At 45.2% G+C, this 21,530-nt stretch overlaps 1 protein-coding gene across 2 annotated transcripts in view; it reads left to right on the plus strand.

Moving 5' to 3' along the window:
- RETREG1 (reticulophagy regulator 1) overlaps positions 1-21,530 on the plus strand; it is a 127,142-nt gene that overhangs the window by 21,736 nt on the left and 83,876 nt on the right. For both annotated transcript variants that reach the window (XR_014294099.1, XM_082621444.1), the window contains exons 2-3: positions 8,358-8,464; positions 13,868-13,898. Coding sequence is in view for 1 of the 2 variants with exons in the window: in XM_082621444.1 (XP_082477570.1) it covers positions 8,358-8,464; positions 13,868-13,898 (138 nt within the window). In the remaining variant the exon portion in view is untranslated. The remainder of the gene's footprint in view (positions 1-8,357; positions 8,465-13,867; positions 13,899-21,530) is intronic.

A 21,530-nucleotide genomic window follows, 5' to 3' on the forward strand; every position in this document is an offset into this window, starting at 1 on the left:
CTGCACTTGGGGATTAATGCTCTGAGGCCGCCATCGTGTAATTCTTAGTACTTCCATCGTTGAATATGTTTTGTCAGTGAAGCTCAACAGGACGATGACGCACATGCTGGGAGCGTGGGGCCTCAGCTCCCGTGTGAGGCCTCCTCCCCGGGATGGGGTTCGGGCCGCCTCCACCCAGCCACTGGGCACCAGCCCTGCCCACCCTCCCCATCTCCACCCCACCCTGCATGACTGCCCTGGGTCCAACGCCCAGGGCGGTGGCCACGTTGCATCGGTAGGGGGGGGCTTGTGTTCCACTGTGACCGCCCACCCCTCGCTGGGACCTGAGCACAGGTGTGAGAAGGGTCCTCCTCAGGCACAGATCACCATCTTCGCCCCGGCCAGCAGCGCCTTGGTGAGCAGAGTGACGAGCGGGCAGGGGCCTCTCCCACCCCCATCCCCCGCCCCGATCCAGGTCCCAAACACGCCCTAGAGTCGAGGCTGCAATATTGTGGGGGAACTCCTGTTTGTTGTGGGTTGGGCCTGCAGTCTGGTGGGGAGGGGAGGTTGACTTCTGCATCCCCAGTGAGGTCTCTGCATTTTCACCTTGCACCGGACCTGGAAAATTACATCACCCCCCTGAGTGAGAACGATGCCTGTCCACAGCCACCCGTCTTCAAAGTCTGTACTTTATCATTCTGCTTCCCATGACCTCATAGGCATCGTGCAATGGGACCCCAACCCGTCTCTGAATAATCGTTCTGCAGCATTCAGGAATCCTCTGGCCACCTGTGTGCAGCCACTTTTGCTTCAAAATTCCCCCCGTGGGTGAGGGGGTCACCACGTGTTTCTGTGAATTCTGTGAATGGCAGATCGGCAAGGTCACCCCGGGGCTTGAATCAGGCTGTGCCGTGGGATGTGCATGGGCAGGTCCTAATGGTGTTTGGTCCTTCTCCTGAGAGCTCTTCTATGCCTCAGCATAATTCTCAGCGTCAGCCAAGCAGGTCAGCACTCACAGGCACTCAGAGATTAGGAATGCAGCAGGTTTCAACAAGGTGTTTGAGAAAATCTCTTATTATGGCTTTATGGGCAGGATGGAGTAACATGGATGGAATGTAGCGGCAAACTGGATGGCCTGTCACATTCATAAAGTGCTGATTAATAAACTAGATCACTGTGGGAGTCCCAGGGCTCCAGTACCGATCGGTCTCCATCCACCTCCAGTAGTGTGGACGAGGACAGATGACACGCAGATCTCAAATGTGTGGGTGTCATGATGCCAGACAGGAGAACAAATGGGACTGATGGCACCATTAAGGGCTGTGGGTTTGAATGATGGACCATGTCAAACAAGAACCAATGTAATAGGACATACTGAGATTCAAAAGTCGCATCAGAAAAATGGAATGCTTGAGGGTTTTAGCTTCCTGTAAATTCAAAATAAGCCAGTATGCTGATAGAGCTGTTAAAAAAAAAAAAAAAGGCTGCGCCCAAATGAGTTAATCAGTTGAAAACCTAATGACCGCACAAAATCCTGCACACACATTTTTAGAGCAGTTTTATTTATTTATAATTGCCCAAAATTGGAAGCAGCCAAGATGTCCATCACGAGTTGAATGGATAAACGGTGGTACATCATATGACAGGATATTATTTGATAATAAAAAGAAATGAGCTATCAAACCGTGAAAAGACAGAGGAACTTAAGTAAATACTTAGTGAAAGGAGCCAGTCTGAAAAGGCTACATACTGTATGATTCCAAATAAATGACATTCTGGAAAAGACAAACTAGTAGATACAGTAAAATGATTAGTGGTCACCAGAGTTTATAGGCAGGGAGGGAGGCATGAATTTGTGGAGCACAGGGATTTTTAGGGCAGTGAAAATACTCTGTATGATACTATAATGATGGATACGTGACATTATGCATTTGTCAAAACCCGTAGAATGTATGACACAAAGAGTGAGTCCTACTGTGATCTATGGACTTGGTTAATAACATATCAACATTGGTTCATCAGTTATAACAAATGCAAGATGTTATAACACGGAAGCAAGATGTTAGTACTAGGAGACACTGTAGGGGGATGGGAGGATGGGGGAGGAGATATATGGGAAGTCTTTGCACAATCTACTCAATTTTTCTGTAAACCTAAAACTGCTCTAAAAAATACAGCCTATTGGGCTTCCCTGGTGGCGCAGTGGTTGAGAGTCCGCCTGCTGATTCAGGGGACGCGGGTTCGTGCCCCGGTCCGGGAAGATCCCACATGCCGCGGAGCGGCTGGGCCTGTGAGCCATGGCCGCTGAGCCTGCGCCTCCGGAGCCTGTGCTCCGCAACGGGAGAGGCCACAACAGTGAGAGGCCCACGTACCACAAAACAAACAAACAAACAAAAAAAAACCAGCCTATTAATTAAAAAAAAAAACTGTATAAGTAGAGCTATGGAGTCCAGAACAAATGGATTTAAGGCCCCTCCTGGTCCCCCCCACTCTGTAGGGACCAGATGCCAGTGGGAGCATTTGGTCTGAAAGGAGTCACACCTGGAGCCTGGCCAGAGGAGGGATGGGACGCCTGGGGAAGAGGTGAAGGGACCAGGGATGTGTGTCCTAAAGAGGTGTGAACATAATCCTCGCTTTCTAAGTCTTGGTGGTAGTGGCTGGTGTCTTCGAGGAGCGCTCCTGGCATCTCTTCAGTCAGTTCATCCCACCCTGAGCAGACATACTCTTGAAAATTGGTGACAGCCCTTCCAGCTATTTTCCTGTGATAACAGGAGGTGGAAGAGGCAGGCGCTTGTGTCTGGGAGGTATTTAGCAGAGTGGTGAGAGAGTTGGCTTAGAGCCAAGCTGTCTGGATTCCTGGATCCTGGCCCCGCCTCCCCTGATCTTGGGGCCTTGGGCAAGTTTCTGAACCCCTCCCTGCTCATCTGCAAAGTGGAGTACCTTCCTCATGGGATTGTTGTAAGGATGAAATGAGGGAATACATTAAATGATGTCTAGAACCGTGCTCGTGCTCACTAGACATCGGCGGTTTTGTTCACTGCGTTGTGGTCTGGAGGGCAGAACTAGACGCCGCCGGGCCAAGGGAAGCCGGCGTTAGGGGCACCTTCTCACTCTTCTGTTTTAGCCTCTCGCACTCTTGCTGTTCTCTGTGCTTACCCTGTTCCCGACCTGGAAGGCCTTTGGCGCCTTCCACCTGGCAAAGTCTGACTGCTCCAGGGAGGCAAAGCTTAAACACCCACCTTCTCTCGAGAGCTCACTCTGCCTTCCTTATGCAGCTCTCGGCCCTCTTTCCTGTTCCCACTCCCTTTTGGAAAGTATTGATACTTGGGTTAAACATAGTTGTTTACTTGTCTGCTTCCCGGCTTCACAGGGTTTTAGTCATCAGTGTGTCCCTGCCGCTAGCCCAGTGTCTGTTAATCACTGGTTATGGAATGAAAAGGGAATTTCCCCTTCCCCCAGTAATAAAAGGATACAGTAGGCAACTGGATGCCGAAGACGTGCTGAGCTCCCCGATATGAGATGTATTTCAGTAGAGATGGGTGATTCTCACTGAAGGAATCATGGGTTGGATGAAAGTATCGTCTTTCTCTGAGTGGTGCCACAGAACACCAGCATCAGAATTGCTTACGGCACGCAGACAGGGATTTTTTTTTGATGTCCTATGAGACAGTTTTCATATAAAAAAAAAGATTGGTTTGAAACAATTCTGTTCAACTACCTTTTTTTTTTTTTTTTGCGGTACGCGGGCCTCTCACTGTTGTGGCCTCTCCCGTTGCGGAGCACAGGCTCCGGACGCACAGGCTCAGCGGCCATGGCTCACGGGCCCAGCCGCTCCATGGCATGTGGAATCTTCCCAGACCGGGGCTCGAACCCATGTCCCCTGCATCGGCAGGCGGACTCTCAACCACTGCGCCACCAGGGAAGCCCTGTTCAACTACCTTTTAAAAAATAAATTTTGATTAAGTAAGGTTGAAACCCTTGTTTTTCTTTGAGCTTTCAATGTTAGCTAATATAACTTACTATTTTGTTTATAAATCGATCAAACTTGAACAAGCATTTTCAAGAGGGTCTTTGGTGAATGACTGGTTTTATTAAAAAGTTTCACTGTACTCCTTTCAACATTTTAAACTGCATTTGTAAATTTTATATTTCCCCTGTCCCTTTAAAGTACTTCATTATCAAAGGTTACTAAGGTTATTCTAAGAGACTCAGAAACCAACCTGATTACGCTTCCACCAGCCAAGATGGGCCACTTGATGGTCAGTAGGGATGAGACTGCAGCGGGCTGGAGCACATCATTCACAATAACACTAAAAAAAAAAGTAATGACCCAAACCAACTTTGTTGCCTTTAGGGGATACTAAGGAACTGTCTCATTATCTTGAAGGCTGGTAAATAAAGAGAAAGAATCAAGCATTGATCCTGCCTTTCCCATGAGATGCGTCTCTTCCGGTCAGTTGATGAAAGGAAGTTTCTCTTTATAGATGTGACCCAGCTAATACCCGTAGCAAGAATGAAGGGCTCCTACCCCTGGGTAGTCCCTGAGGAATTAATGTCAGGCAGTCATCATGAATGGCTGCTAATGTCACAAAAATAGAGACACCAGACAGTATGTGCCTCCTGATGGGAACACACACCTCCACCTATCATGTAGCTCTATAGGAAAAAAAATTGAACCTAAATCTGGTCAAGACTCTAGATGCAACTGCCAACTTTTACAGTCTGCAGAAGAGGTAAAGGAAAATGTTAAACTAAACCACAAGGGTACAAGGAGTGATTCTCAGACTCTGGAAAACTTTATTGGACAAAATGAGTCTGTTTCTTCCACAGAAATTTTAAGCAAAAGAAATAAATAAATAAAAAAGAGAGAGAGATAGAGAGATGGGGGGCGGGCAGGAGACCTATAAATTACAGGAAACTTAAAACTCACATCTATCCGTTTCAATGTATGACTTTTTCAGATTCTGTTTCAGTCTTTTACTCTGTGTGTGTGTGTGTGTGTGTATATGTCACGTGTGTACACATGTGTAAAAGATGACTGGGAAAATGTGAATGCTGACAGGTATCTGATGACACTAAGAAATTAAAGCAATTTTATTAGGTGTGATAGTGGTATTGTTGTTAGGTTAAAAAGTGCTTTTTTGTTTTTGAAGATAAATGACAACACTTACAAGTTAAATTATATGATGCTTGATATTTGCTTCAAATAATTTGGGTGTGTATGTGGTGAGGGGAGCTTGGTGGGTGGGAATATAGAAGAAACAAGATTGGCCATGAATGGAGAATTGTTGAGGCTGGGTTTATTATACTTTGGTCTCTCTTTTTGTATATATTCGAAAGTTACCAAAATAGAAGTTTTTTAAAAAATGACTTTGTCTAACAACCAAGATCTCCCAATATTAGGCAGTTCCTGTAAAATAAATAAACTCATAGGTATTCCTAAGATCTTTATTTCAAATCACAACTCTAAATTATACTACATATTTTAAATTGGAACCATGAGACGAATTATCGTAGGCAGTAAAAATAATTAAAATACCAAATACATGCAGGTTTTTCTAAGTACAAATTATTACTATTAGGACTTAGTTTCTCAAACATGTCTATGCTTAATTCTTGGGCTTCAAAGATGCTCATCTACCAAGGAGACATGCAGTCCCATACAGGTATGGCATTTCCATCCCAAGTAGTTGTTGGGTTTGCTTTCTCATCTGGCTGAGGATTCTTAATGACCAATGAGACCCTTGGGCAAGATGCCAACTATACCCTGGCCCAGGGAACACGGGGGGTGGGCATGCCCAGTGCTCTTGGGAGTTGCTATGGCAACGTCCTCTAAATGAGGGCTTCCGGCAGCCAGGGCGGTGGGTCAAAGTCCTGTCATTCCCTAATTTTTCTATTCCTGGAAGATTGTAATTTCCACTAAAAGAATAACTAATGACCTTCATTGCTTCAGTTGGTTTTGCATTTCTCTGGTTTTTAAAAGATACTTAAATGGCTTCCTGGCTAGCTCAAAAGACCTTTAAACTTGTGGGAACTTTCTCTCCTAGGGTTTTGCCTGACTCTGCAAAGAAGGCCATTCTAATGAAACATACTAATCTAATAGTTGCAGATTCCCTGTGATGCCATGTGAGTCACACTGTGAGTTATAACTCGCTTGTGGAGTCACTTTAGTGAGCCAGAGTCGGCATTTAAAAATATAATGGAATTGGAGGAAAGTATCAGAAGGCATCACACATTGTAAGGATAAATATTATTTTTGAAACTTTGGTTTCATTTGTATGTATTTAGAGATAAATGAATTTCTTATGGTGGATCACTATCAAAACTTTTGAAAACTGCCACTTCAGTGTGAGGTGGGGAAAACAGAGAGACTGGCACACAGACAAGCACAATAATTAATCATAAACTGACAGCCAGGAGGTAAGCCAAAAAGAAAATAAATACCAAAAAAAAACTCCGGTTAAAACAAACATAAGAGCTCAAAAACAGAGCAAGTGTTAGACCCATAGTGGAAGAACCAGTTATTGTTACTGAAGATGTGGATGTTGGCATTGTGGGTTGTCTTTTAGGTCTGCTTCTTACTCTGCATATATTGTTCACCATTTATTCCTTTTTGGTAGCACAGTGCCTGGCACAATGTAGGCCCTCATACATCAATGTTTATTGAATGTAAACACTAGTAATTAGACCACCTGTTTCAGAGGATCTGGTGGGGGAGGACCCTGGGGTCTGGGAATCTGTATTTTAACAAGCTTTCCAGGCAGCCAACCTGCTGGCAGTTGCAGACCAATATTAAAGAAGCACTGACCTATTCTACCCACTCTGGCCCAGGTCACACACATAGGTAACATTAGAACCAGACATGGAAATTGGGTTGTCCGCATGCTGGGAGAGGTCTTACCCACAACTTCACCAGCATCTCACGTTGACCACTTCTCACCAAGCACATTGCATAACCTTCTAGTAGACGTCCTGGCCTCCCTGCTTCCTCTCTACTCCACCTCATCCTCTCTGCTGCCCCCAGGCATCTCCCTAAACCACTCATCATTTCATTTACCTACCCTATACCGTTGGCTTTCTCTCTGTTGTCAGTAGTGACGGCTAAACTCCTTACATATCCTTCAGGGCTTGCCGTAGTCTGCCCCCAGCCTCGCACCTCAATTTCTTCTCTCTGCCAGTCTCCCAACTCTCTTGTTGTTTATCCCTCTGCTTCCGCAGGGGCCATCCCAGACCACTTGCATGCCCCAGGCACACCTCACCCTTGCCTGACTCTTATCTTCCGCTCATGTTGTATCCTCCAATTGGAACAGCTTCTGTTTTCCTCTGAATTGCATCCATCCTCCCAGACCAAGTTCAATGCCACTTTTTATAAATCTTCCCTGATTTGGAGCTAATCATTTCTCCTCCTTTGCTTCTCTTGCTCTTTGCTCACGTCTTGCTGTAGCACCAAGACTCATTGCCTTGGACTTGGTTAGTGCAGCCTGTGTTCATCTCTCTGATGAGGAAGTAAGTTCCTAGAAGGCAGTATTCATGTGTTCTCTGCTTCTTTATACATCCCACACTGCCTTACAACTAGTATTAAATGACATTTCTGTTAAATTGATTTTTCTAAGTTATGATTACACCAAAGTCAATATTAATTGGTAGCTTAACCAACTAATTTATGTAGAATGGGCTTCAGCCTCTATATGAAGGCTCAAAGCTCCTTGTGACTTCCTTGCCATTCCATTCCTTTATAAACCCAATCAAAAACAAAACAAAACAAAAAGTACTGTAGGGTTTGTGTGCTGTTCATGATAAAGAATTCTTTGTTTCCCTCTGGAGACGAGGTGGGCAGATAGACAAAAGGGCAGTGATCTTAGAAAGGGCTAGCAAATTGGATCCCTAATAACTGCTATTTTTAAGAGATTGGTGGGGTGGGGGGTAGGAGTTAAAGAAGTGGATGTGGCATAAGAGAAAACCGTAAGACAGAGGACAGCAAGTAAAGGGCATCTACTCTAGCTTCTCTTGTGCGTGAAAAAACCCTACTGCTCTGCCTTTTTAATTTTAGCCCATCATAATTCTGCTGCAGGTCAGTTCTATTCCATCTGTTAGCAGAGTGATATTTGGGCCATACCCAAAATAGCAAATCTTCTGCCCAGATTGGAGGTTAGAGCAGAAAGCCTGGCACAAAAGTACACATGGCTCCAGTGCTTTTATTTCCCTGACTTTGATGCCTATTAAGTAACTTTCATGTGGTCACGTTGAGGGTGCTTTTGACAAGTGAAGTCATTATTGAATGTATTTTTTTGTTTCTGTGGCAGAAAGTAAACCTAATTTTTAAAACAAGGTACAATCCTCAAGTTGAAATAATGATTTGTCTGTTTTTGCTGTGATAGGTTCCTTGCACTGACTCCATGGAGAGTGTATCACCTGATTTCTGTCATGATCCTTGGACGTGTTATTATGCAAATAATAAAGGATATGGTTTTGTCTAGAACAAGAGGTAAGAAAACTCAGTATTCATTTTTATGGTATTTAATTTTCTAGACCCTGAAGGTCTGACCTTTGTATAGGCAGATTAACTGAGCGGTCTTTGAAATGGAGCAAAATAACAGATTATATAGGCACTGACTATTCTATTTTGAATGTTTGTTAAATATTATTTTTAAATTTATTAAACTTATTTACTACCTATTATTTATTTAACTGATGTTGTCCATAGTCATAGCTACTGCTGCTGGGCAAAAGGTTTGTGTGTGTTGGTTTCTCCTTTGGCTCTAAGTGCTGTTATTTTAAATACCATTTTGGTATTCAAGTAGGCTGCAGTGAGGATAACAGTTAAATATTTATTACATCCCACATGATGAAACTGGGCCATTGGAAAATGGACTAGTTTATATAAATTTTTTCTCTGCCTCTGTGGAGAAAAACAATAAGTTCAGGGCTTAGAAACAAGTAACGGTTAAATTCATTTTTAAAAATGAATTGAAAAATAAATTCATTTTAAACACCAAATTTTTCAAAAAATTCAAGTGAGAACTTGAATTATTAAAAAAAAATGTGCTTAAGGTTTTCTGAGTAATTTAACTAGATCATAAATCTGAGTCAAGCTTTTCCGTCCTTGGAGGAGCTTCTTTCTACCAGGGTTTGAGCTAGTTTTTGTAGATAGACAAGAATCCCTGCTTGGAATAATTGAGCCCCATGAAATTAAGTGAAAGAAGATTGATTTGATCAAAAACAGCTAAGAGGGGGTTACAGTGAAGCAGTTGATTCCACTAAATGTAACCCCAGATGAAGGGATAATTTTGGTAGGGGTCCATATAGGTGGATGCACAGAAGAACTGTCCAGGGTCCTAGCCCTGGCGGGGATACTGAAGCTGCTTGTGAGAGGCACCCTTTCCTCCCTAGCACTGACCCTGGGACCAGGGATATTAAGTTGTTATGGATGTACCATCATCTGTTATGGATGTACCATCATAGTGTTCTATGGTGCGCTTTAAATCTGGTTTATATTTTAAGTCTTTATGGTTCTTAAACTAACTCATGTGTAAGCCATTTAGAAAGATTGTTTTACACGGGTGTGTTTCAAGGTTTGAAGGTGATTCCTTCATTCACTGTTCTGGGAAGGTGAACAGGTGGGTTTTGCCCGGATATTGCTTTTCTTGAATCTGTAGATTTAGTTTATATTCTTGTACACATTCTTCCTTCTCTCCCTCTCCTCCTCCCACCCACCTCTCTTCTGTTTCAGAGAACAGACACCTAACTCTCTGCCTTCTAACCCTAACAGGCACCTGGCCTGCTACTTTCTATTTACTCCAGATGTATTCATTCTGCCTAGAGGTGGGACATCTCCGAGCTGTAGGGCTTTGTGCTGGGGTTGGTGAGATCAACGCATGGCGATACCTGTGTTTCTGCCTTGATTCATAACTGATAAGAGGAGAACCTGTTTCTCTCAAATAGACTTGGTAACATTTTCACCCTCTAGGAGCTCCCTCCGAGGAATCTTAGAAGAAATAGCCACTTAACCTATTTTACCTGCAGTCATTCTAGCTCAGTAGGGCAAGGGACCTCACAAAGCAAGCTGAGCATCTCGATGTTTTCAGTGGTGTACAGATTTGGTCCCAGTCTGGGCACAAGTTATAAGGAAGGGAAAAATGGCGGGGGGGGGGCAAGGATGAAGTGGAAAGACGTCGTGACTGTCCTTCTCTCACTCTCACGAGGACTGTTCCCTGCGTTGCCTCACCAGCTTGATGTTCTTGCAGGTGTGCAACTTTCATATTAAGTTGCAGGAAAGCTCTCCACTACAAAGATTCAGTCCTTTAAAAAATTAGGGTGGTAGGGTGGGAAGCATACCAGTCTTCTAGAGCTAGTTGGCTCCATTTCTCAGCTGTGGAGAGGCCCCGTCAAAGACCGTATTGGTTTCCTATGGCTGCGGTGACCAATTACCACAAGCTTGGTGCCTCAATACAGCAGAAATGTCTTCTTTTACAGTCCATAGTCAGTACCACTGGGCCAAAATCAAGGTGTGGGCAGGGCCGCGCTCCCAGATTCCTTGAGCATCCAGCTTCTGCCAGTTCCTGGTATCCTTGGCTTGTAGAGCATCTCTCCAGTCTGTGCCTTTGTGGTCCCATCGCCTCCTTCTCTGCCTGTGTCAAATCTCCCTCTGCCTTCCTCTTACAAGGACACTTGTGATTCCATTTGGGCCTCACCTGGATAATCCAGGATGGTGTCCCCATTTCATAGCCCATAACTTCGTCACGTTTGGTAAATCCCATTTTCCGTATAAAGTAACGTGTTGCAGGTTTCGGGAATTAAGACCCGATACCTTTGGGGGCCATTATTCAGCCTCCTACATAATCCGAACCTCTTTATCCTGTGAAATGGCAAATCCTCCTGATACCACAGGGTTGTCTAAGGGTCAGACAAGAGCATGAAATAGAAGCACCTCAGTCAGTAACGGGCCCCTCTCTCCAGCTCCGACCTGCGGCCGGAGCAGCACGGGTCTGTTCACCCATCAGTCGGCCCGTGTTGAGCGCCTTCCTCTCACCAGTGCCTCTCTGCCCGAGTCCACCTCTCACGCTCCAGTCCGTAGGGTGGGCATTTGTCACAGGCCAGTCTTTCTGTCTGGGTTTTCAACAGGGGACATTGCTCTGAATACAGTGTTTCTACTGCATGAGGAAAAAAGAAGCAGGACTCCTGGCTGTGGTCTCCCAGCGCTCCCGGTCTGTGGCCGAAGCATCATGGGTGCCAACGTCGTCCTCTGCAGTCGAGTCTTTTAGGACAAAGGCCCATTGAGCCCCATGCGTGGTCGGCAGAGCCTGGCTTTGCAGGCCCTTCAGCCCAGGGCCCTGCAGTGATGACCTGATCTCTGGGAGGCGCAGAACCAGCTTCAAGTTGGATCCAGATGCGGGGATGGTAGCTCCATGGCTTCATCCAGAACTGCCGGGCTCTCACAAGCTACCCCGGCCCTATGGCAGGAGCAGTGAGGAAAGGACCCCCAGGTCATCTGGCCCCTCGCCTCTCCACCAGCTTCCCGGCTTCCCACAGCATTTTTGGCTGAAGGGATTAAGATTCTCTTGTTAAGATTTAATTGTACCCCTCCCCTCCCTTCATCATATCCTTAATATCGTCTTAGGTACTTAATATGAAATAGGTGAGCAGAAGTGTGGCGATACCTTCTTGGGACTTACTCGTTGCGAAACCCAGGGACCCCGTGTCTCTGGTTTCTGATTCACCGGTGTGGACGCCCTCGGCCGTGATGGATTTCTCTCTCACGGTCTCGCTGTTGTGCGCTTGACTGTGTGCTCCCCAGAATTAACCCCTTCCTCTGGGCTCTGGGGATGCTTCTGCGGTGTGGGAAACTCCTCCCGCGGCCTTCAGTTTTTCTCGACCACCTTCTCCTTCTCTCTCTTTGCCAAAGAACCAGTAATTTCCGCACCCCACTGTCTGTGAGATGCTCTTCAGTGACTGCACTGGGCAGTGGAGGAGGGCTCAGCAGGTTCCTGCATGCCACCTGTGGAGGCATCGCCAACCACTGTCCCTTTATGCCTTTCCTCCTGCCAAATCTACACCATCCATTTGATGCCGCCTTCCGGTCGCGGTTGAACGTGGACCCACCTGCATTCGTGACCTATGAACTGTAGGCCTTTGTGCCCACGCCACGCTCTGTCATTCCCGCTTGTGCCCTGATGGCTCGTGTGAAGCCCGTCTTCGGTCCCCGAGACCATCCCTGTGCCTTTGACCTTAGCCTTTGCAAGTTCTGTCTCCAGCCCCTGCAAGGCTGGCAGTCAGTCCTCGGTGCTTCCTCCCGTCCGGCCCCACCCCCCGGCCCCTCACTCCCATTGCACTTGCTCCGTGACTCCAGTTCAAGCGCGCCCCTGCTCAGCCTCTTACACCCCACCGTCCTCAGCCCTGTGCTGCCCGGCCCTGGTCTACGTTCAGCGATTACGGTGCTGCTGTCCTCACCATTCTGACGTCCTCGCTCCCTTAGCCAGCAACTGTACTCATTTTTCCAATGCTTTTGTTATAATTAACACGATATTATTCAGATTTCAGGTGTCCCACATAGTGCCTCAATATTTTATACATTGTGAAATGATCACTGCAGAAAGACCAGTTACCATCTGTCACCATACAGAGTTGTTACAATATTATTAATTAGATGCTGTATGTGTGCATTACATCCTCATGACGTATTTATTTTATAGCTGGGAGTTTGTCCCTCTTAATCCCCTTCACCTGTTTTGGTCTATCTCCCCACCCCCTCCCCTCTGGCAACTATCAGTTTGTTCTCTGTATCTATGAGTCTGTTTCTATTTTGTTTCTTCACTTGTTTTTTTAGATTCCACATATAAGTGAAATCATACAGTATTTGTTTTTCTCTGTCTGACTTATTTCACTTAGCATAATACCCTCAGGTCCATCTGTGTTGCCACAAATGACAAGATTTCATTCTTTTTTATGGCCAAATAGTATTTCATTGTAATATATGTATACACTACATCTTCTTTGTTTGTTCATCTAGATAGAAAGCAAAACCAGATCCATGGCACAATTCTAATAATCTGATAAAAGGATGCAAGCAGTTTGGAGAAACTTTTTCCTGCGGCTGAATTTTAAGAAGAATTTATCACATGCATCTTTACTAGGGGACACTGAAGAACAAAAGGGACAACATCTTTGGCTTTTGTTCGATGGAAAAAGCAGAAACCACCTCTTGGCCATTTCTTTTCTTGAACTTCATTAAAGCTGGTAGCGGGGAGTATAGTGTCAAGGCATAGTCCAGTGAAGAAAGTCATTGGAGAATTAAGAAAGCAAATGAGATCTAGGTGTATGTGTGTGTGTGTATATAAATGTTGGTTTCATTTGAGCATAGATATAGGCTCAAAACACCTAAAGAATGAACAGATAAAAATCTCCTTTCTCAAATAGCGGTTGTTTCAGTTCTCCTTTGTCAGTACCATTTCAGAGTTCCCCTTGAATACCACCCCTGATATTGCTGCTTTCTTGACCAGCCACATTTTCTCTCCACCCTGAACTCCCATGGCTTATGTTTCTTGTAGAGTTCCTACACCGCCTACCTCGGTTCAGATTTGCTTGAGTGCGGGTTCGGTCTGCCCCATTGGACAGTACAGTCCCCGAGGCAGGACCATGTGTTACACGGTGCTCCATCTTCCGTGGTACCTATCCAGGTGTTTTGCATATAGTAGAATCTCAATGGATATTTGTGGACAACTTCCCTGAATGAGTTATGGTAGCAGAAGTATACGCTGTATGAACTGATCGTTTCTAGAGTTTTAAGATCTAAGCGGTCCATTTCAAATAGCTCAGAATATTTCTAAGTTGAGAAATGCCTCAAGAGGAAAATAGCTCCATTAACCTTTCACATTTACTTCTCCTATTGCAGGTGCACAGTTGTGGAGAAGCTTCAGTGAAAGGTAGGGAACCTTCTTTTCATGTTATGGCTAATGGAGGGCAAGTGGGAGAGGTGACCGGGCCGCCAAGATGCATCTCTGAAACCATAGTTTAGTGACAGGATTGATCATAGTAATCTACAAGAGTGGGAACATAAAGAAAAATACAGTCAAAGTGAGGCCAAGGATAAAATCAGGACTCGTTCTAGGAAATGGTTCACGTCTTGCTGTAATATTGGGCCATGTGCACGCGTGAGAGTCATAATGTGTGAAGATAGGTGGGGGAGATGGGGGTGTTTTCATTGGGGATTTCCTCTCAGACCTCATTTTGGGGCCTGAGCAGCGTGCGGTAGTGGGGGAAGACCAGGGCAACCCCATGTCCTGGAACTCTGCAGGAACATTCCCGAAGGCTAACCAGGCTGTCGGTTCAGAGAACTCTGGGGTAAGGAGACGAGGAAGAGGGGTGAGAGGCTTGTAGGTGGGAGGGTGCAGCGAACATCCACAGGACTCTGGGTTCCTTGTGCAGCCACAAGCAAATGAGCCCCCTTTTCATTTGCCATCCCCCATCCTGAAGTAAAGGCTCTCTTCTCACATGGAAGAGAAAAGAGGTGGGGCAGGTGATGAGAGGATCAGAATTCACATCACCAACTGTGCATATGAGAAGTGGAAAAGTGAAGAAAATGTAAGGGTCAGTATTCCAGTAAAATGAATTTTTGTAGTTATTTATTTGTTTAAATTCTGCTTTAAGAATACCCTTGTAGGACTGAAAGAGGGATGGTTCGGTGCTCGACTTACATCAAAGTGGGCAACGTGCACAAAGGAAACAAAGTAATGCCTTTAAAAATCCATGAAAAAAACCATAACTTGGTATATAATGTACTCTTTTTTTAAATAAATTTATTTATTTTGTTTATTTATTTTTGGCTGCGTTGGGTCTTCGCTGCTGTGCGCGGGCTTTCTCTAGTTGCGGCGAGCGGGGGCTACTCTTCATTCCGGTGCGCAGGCTTCTCATTGTGGCGGCTTCTCTTGTTGCAGAGCACGGGCTCTAGGCACGTGGGCTTCAGCATTTGTGGCACGCGGGCTCAACAGTTGTGGTGCACGGGCTTAGTTGCTCTGGGGCATGTGGGATCTTCCCGGACCAGGGCTCGAACCCGTGTCCCCTGCATTGGTAGGCGGATTCTTTACTACTGTGCCACCAGGGAAACCCCTATAATGTACTCTTAGAAGCTGTGCTCGTGAAAATAATGCTTACTTCAGGTGTAAAGGCTAATTTTATGACGAGTTTACTTCTGAGTGCTTGTTCCTTCATTTTGGAGCCCAGATTTTCATGGGCAGAATGTAAACTTGCCAAAAACTCAGCAGAGGGAGATATTAGCTATAAGAAGGGAAACCTGATCCTCCAGACACAGACCCACCCCTGGCCTGACAGTCCAGGTCCTGGCTTCTGTCCTGCCCCTGCAGACACACTGGGCCTCCTTGGATAAGTGTCTTAAGCTTTCTCTGCAGGTGTTTCCCCATTTGTCAGGTGAAGAAATTGAGCATGCTCCCTAATTCTGGTTGGAGGAAGAAGATCTGACCAAGTGAGTTAGTGTAATTTCAAAGAAATTTTAGGGCTTCCCTGGTGGTGCAGTGGTTGAGAGTCTGCCTGCCGATGCAGGGGACACGGGTTCGTGCCCCGGTCCGGGAAGATCCCACATGCCGCGGAGCAGCTAGGCCCGTGAGCCATGGCCGCTGAGCCTGCGCGTCCGAAGCCTGTGCTCCGCAACGGGAGAAGCCACAACAGTGAGAGGCCCGCGTACCACAAAAGAAAAAAAAAATAAATAAATTTTAAAAGCTCTTCAAAGCAATACTCTTTCAGATTTACTGATATTCAGTTTGACCCGCCAAGGGCTTTGCTGAAGCCCTTGCTGTCCACAGCCCTTCTGAAGTAGTTATAAGTTGCCTGGGAGAATTCCCAGTGTGCACTTCCTCTTAACATAGAAATTATGGGAATGTTTGATAAGGATCTGGAAGAAATATTAGCTATTAGTGAGCACAGCAGGACCAAGGCTCTCACTTTGCCAATGTTGGGTTTGGTCAGGGAGTGAGTAGCTCCTTAGAATGCGGCTTTTTAAAGATTTATAATATTCCACTTGTTTGGGGAGCTGCCTCTGTACCCCCAGAGAAGCCATGATCATGGAAATAATAGCCTTTTTTTAGGGAGGGTCTCATTTACTTCAGGATCACCCCGATGGATGTTCAGATGCAGCTCTTTTTTTTTTTTTTTTTTTTTTTTGCAGTACGCGGGCCTCTCAGTGTTGTGGCCTCTCCCGTTGCGGAGCACAGGCTCCGGACGCGCAGCCCCAGTGGCCATGGCTCACGGGCCCAGCCGCTCTGCGGCATGTGGGATCTTCCCGGACCGGGGCACGAACCCGTGTCCCCTGCATCGGCAGGTGGACTCTCAACCACTGCGCCACCAGGGAAGCCCAGATGCAGCTCATTTTCCATCCTGGTCCCAACCCTGCAGCTAGTGATCTTGCCAAGTTCACTTATCTCTTGGCCTCAGTTTTCTTATCTGCTGAGTGAAGAGGTGAGAGAGAATCATCTTGAATATCTCTTCCAGCCCTAAGAAGTCTATGATGTGATTTGAGGGGGATTAGTGTTCCTTTCATATTGTTATCCATTTACCTTTTTGTTTGGCCAGTGCCTCTTTCAAAGTGATTTAATTCACACTAGAAAGGATACTTCCCAAAATTTCTTCACTGCACTTTCCATTGTGTAATTTCATTCTGATTTGTTGTTCACGCTGGAGATGTGAAATTGAAATATGTTTTCCTCTAGTTTCTTTGACGATGATTTGGTTTGTTATTTACAGTGACTCTTGGCATCTGGTACTTGCTAGTGCCGTGTTTTTAACATTGAACAATTCAAAACCACCTTATTTGAAGAATAAAATACAGTGCTGGATAGGAGGATCTTTGCAGGCAGGAGGAGGTGCTGTTTTGCTCCTGTGAGGCAGGTGGGATTAGGATCTTTCCCCTTACAAGGTCTGAGGTGCTTAGCTCAGAAATCTCGCCCTCATTTGGCGGGAGTTAGAAATCAACATTTCTAAATCCTAAAAATGATACAGTATGATCTCAACTACAGTACCTTGCTAAGTGGGTAAACCCTAGGCATACAGCAAAAGAAGTAACATCAGTGCAAACACTTTCCACCTTAGGAAACTAGATGTTTCTTCTTTTCTAATATACGGAAATTCTCCTTAATTACTGGTGGGAATGCAAAACGGTACAGCCACTTTAGAAGCCAGTTTGGTGGTTTCTTACAAAACCAAATATGTTCTTATCATACAGTCAGGCAGTCATACCCTTTGGTATTTACTCAAAGGAATGAAAACTTGGGTCTACACAAAGAGCAGCACACAGATGTTTATAGCAGCTGTGTTCATAACGCCCAAACTTGGAAGCCACCAAGAGGTCCTTCAGTAAGTGAATGGGTAAATAAACTGTGGTCCATCCAGACAATAGAATATTAATCAGCACTAAAAAGAAATGAGCTCTCGGGCTTCCCTGGTGGCGCAGTGGTTGAGGGTCCGCCTGCCGATTCAGGGGACACGGGTTCGTGCCCCGGCCCGGGAAGATCCCACATGCCGTGGAGCGGCTGGGCCCGTGAGCCATGGGCGCTGAGCCTGCGCGTCCAGAGCCTGTGCTCCGCAACGGGAGAGGCCACAACGGTGAGAGGCCCGCGTACAGCAAAAAAAAAAAAAAAAAAAAAAAGAAATGAGCTATCAAGCCATGAAAAGACATGGAGAAACCTTAATCATATTACTAAGCAAAAGAAGCCAATCTGGAAAGGCTACATACCCTATGGTTCTAACTGTAAGACATTCTGGAAAAGGCACAATTACGGAAACTGTAACAAGATCAGTGGCTGCCAGGGGCTTGCGAGGATGGGAGGCATGAATAGGCCGAGAACAGAGGATTTTTAGAGCAGTGAAAATAGTCTGTATGTTACTCTCATGGTAGATACAGGTCATTACACTTTTGTCCAGACCCATAGAATGTACAACGCCAAGTGTGACCCCTAATGTAAACTCTGGCTTTGGGGTGATTATGACGTGTCAGTGTAGGTTCATCAGTTGTAACAAATGCAGCACCCTGGTGGGGAACACTGATGAGGGAGGAGGCTGTGTGTGTCTGGGGGCAGAGGGTATATGAGAAATCTCTGTGCCCTCTGTTTGATTTTGCTGGGAACCTAAAACTGCTTTAAAATAATAGAATCTATTTTTAAAAAGTTAAAAAGGGAAAAAAAGAGATCAGCACTTCTCCCCCTCTCCCCCCTCCCCACCCCCCATTACAGCCTGCACAGCTGGGATTCCCAGGTCTGTCAGCCAGGCTTAATTGTCCCTCTTCCCAGCATCGCGTTAGTGGTTTGCTCTCAGGCTCAGAGTGAACCAGGCCTTTTCTCTGTAGGGCTTGTTTAAGGGCCGTGAAATTCACTGTTCAAAAGGTGGATGCAATCATGGACCACTCTGCCTTCATTATGCTGTTGTAGAGCTTTTCCATTAAAAAGGGGCTCCTTGGGGCTTCCCTGGTGGCGCAGTGGTTGGGGGTCCGCCTGCCGATGCAGGGGACGCGGGTTCGTGCCCCGGTCCGGGGGGATCCCGCGTGCCGCGGAGCGGCTGGGCCCGTGAGCCATGGCCGCTGAGCCTGCGCGTCCGGAGCCTGTGCTCCGCAGCGGGAGAGGCCACGGCAGTGAGAGGCCCGCGTACCGCAAAAAACAAAAAACAAAAAAAAAAAAAAAAGGGGGCTCCTTGAAAAGGGAACTCTGTGCACTGTTGGCAGGAATGTCCACTGGTGCAGCCACTAAGGAAAACAGTATAGAGGTTGCTCAAAACACTAAAAATAAAACATTCAGACGGTCCAGTAATTCCACTCCTGGGTCTAGATCCAAAGCGATGAAATCACTGTCCTGAAGAGATGTCTGCACACACCTCCCCCATGTTCACTGCAGCACTGTTCACGATAGCCAAGACATGGAAACAACTCAGCATCCACCAGTGGATGAACTGATAAAGAAAACTGGTATATATACACAATGGAATGTTACTCGGCCATTAAAAAAGAAGGAAATTCTACAACATGGATGAACCTGGAAGGCGTATGTTAAGTGAAATAAGTCAGACAGAGAAGGACAAATACTGTGGGATCTCCCTTTTATGTGAAATCTAAAAATGTTGCTCATAAAGAAACAGCAGATTGGTAGGTGCCAGGGCTGGGGGTGCAAGTGAGGAGGTGTTGGTCAAAGGGCACAAACCTCCAGTTATAAGATGAATGGATTCTGGGAAACTAATGTGCAGCATAGTGACTCTAGCTAACAATACCATATTGTGTGATTTAAAGTTGCTAAGACAGTAGATCTGAAATGTTCTCACCCCCACAATGACAAAATGGTAATGATGTGAGGTGAAGGAAGTGCAAACTATCCACTGTGGTAATCAGTTCACAATATGTACATCTATCAGATCATCATACTGTGCACCTTAAACTTACACAAGGTTATATGTCAATTTTATCTCAGTAAAACTGGAAAGGAAAGTAATTTTTTCCTTCCTATAATCCTAATGGCTTATTTCACAGACTCTGGGAAAAGTTGCTTTGGTCAGCTAAGCTTAAAGCATTTCCTCCAAAATTTAGCACGAAGATGGTGATGTCTATGTACAAGAAGGGTATTCACAAGTACAACATGTTATACCTAACTAGTAAATGACAGTAAATCCAGCATCAAATTTCTGATGTCTTCAACAATAAAAATTGGATCATTTTAATCAGATGCCATTCACATATCAGTTTTTGTACCTGGAAAGTTCATTTTGTGCAAATGTGATTCTCAGTGTGTAAGTCCTGAGAAGGGCTGGTGCTTGACCTTTTTCTTTACTAAACAGTAAGCCCCAGCTCTGCGATATGAACAGGATTTATGCAGAGCAGTCTGTCAACTGAACCAAATTAACATCTTCTATGGCTCGTTCCTAGTCTTGGCATGAAACCTGACCCGTGCTATCATGGCTCTTAATCCTCGTGTGACTGTGGCCGCTGACTGAATAATAGCCTCTGTTAACAAAGGAGAAATTGTGCCCATTACCTTTAAAAACATAAAATTGGTTTCAGTTTGGCCTGGTTTTTCTAAGGAAGTATAAATTAGAAAAAAGTACTTTTACTTACGTATATATCGATCATTCAAAATTTCTTTCCCTAATTCTTTAATAGTTTTGTACATTATAATCCAGATGAAGGAGCTCTTCTCATCATAAATCCTGTTTTACTGTTCAGTGTCAATTTACAGAAAATACACTTCTTTCATCAACACTACAGGTTTTGGAAATTACGGCTGAGAACTCTGGGATTTAATAACAGACATCGCCAGAATCCCGATGCCTCAGCCGGTGTCTTTCACAGGAAGTGGGGAGTGGCTTTCCAAGAATGTAACAAGGGCATCAGATCTACTTTGCCTTACCTTGAGCTGACTCTTGGGGTGGGCACAGCAGAGAATTAACAAACGCAGTCTTTCTAGAGCCAGCAGGAGTTAGCAGGAGTTGTGGGCTTTTTGCCTGCAGCTTGGTCAAATCCTGGGACTCCTCCTCTGAGCTATCTCTCTCTCTCTCACCTGCTCTTAAGAGAAGCAGTTCTGTGGCCCTACTTGGTGAGATGAAATGCCTTTTTGTCTTGTCAACTTCCAGATAATTGCCAAAGTGTTCTGTTTCTATTTTTTTCTGGAGAAAAGGAGCCAAGAATTGTTGGTTGAAAAGCACAGTCCCGATCTTGCCCCAGCTCATAGGCCCAGAACCAATGTGGAAACTGGAGCATGTAGGTAAGAGCCGTCTAATTAATTAAATCCTTGAGCGCAGCACCATGCTTCCGGTAAAAGTGAGAAGTCATCTAGCATTTGCTAACTTGTCTCCTCTGAGGAATAGAATTTAGTATGAAAACTGCGTATTCTATATTTATGAATCGTCATCACTCATCAGAATTCCACAGACGGGATGAATCACCAAGTCAAAAGCATTAAGTAGTCACATGGCAGCCTAAAAAGTTTTCTTTCTTTCTTTGTTATTAGGCACAGCAGTAATTCTGACTCACGCATTGAAACTACTAGATTTTACAGTTTTAGTATTTTCAAAAGTGTCTAAAGTCACCTTATAACTTGTATTTTGTAACCTTTCTGAGAAGGCATACTATTTGGAAGCTTTATTTTTTAACTTCAGCCAGAACAGCGGTTAGGGAGCCACATCTCCATGAGTTTTAAAAGAAAGTCTTGCTATGAAGGCTACATTTGATTGGATTAAATGAAAAATTCTTTTCCTCGGAAAAAAAAATTCACTTAAATTCAGAATATGCTGGATTTTAACACAAGCATATCTGGGCTTGGGGAGTCTTTGGCTGGAGATGCCTGGGCCAGCCTGGAGGCAAAGCACCACTTTGAAAGTCTCTACCCTGCCAACATAAAAATCCGAATAGGCCTTTTATTCATTTTTTCAAAAATAATAATTGAGCACAATTCTGTAGTCATATATCGCACAATGGAGAGTTGAAGCCCTTTTATTCCTCTCTCTCCGGAAAGAACGGACCCATTCAGCCACCGAGAGATGGTGAGCTCTTAGGCAGCACGGCTGCGATGTGG

Source organism: Mesoplodon mirus, assembly GCF_964341445.2.
Source record: "Mesoplodon mirus genome assembly, chromosome: 5".
Classification (NCBI taxonomy): Eukaryota; Metazoa; Chordata; class Mammalia; order Artiodactyla; family Ziphiidae; genus Mesoplodon; species Mesoplodon mirus.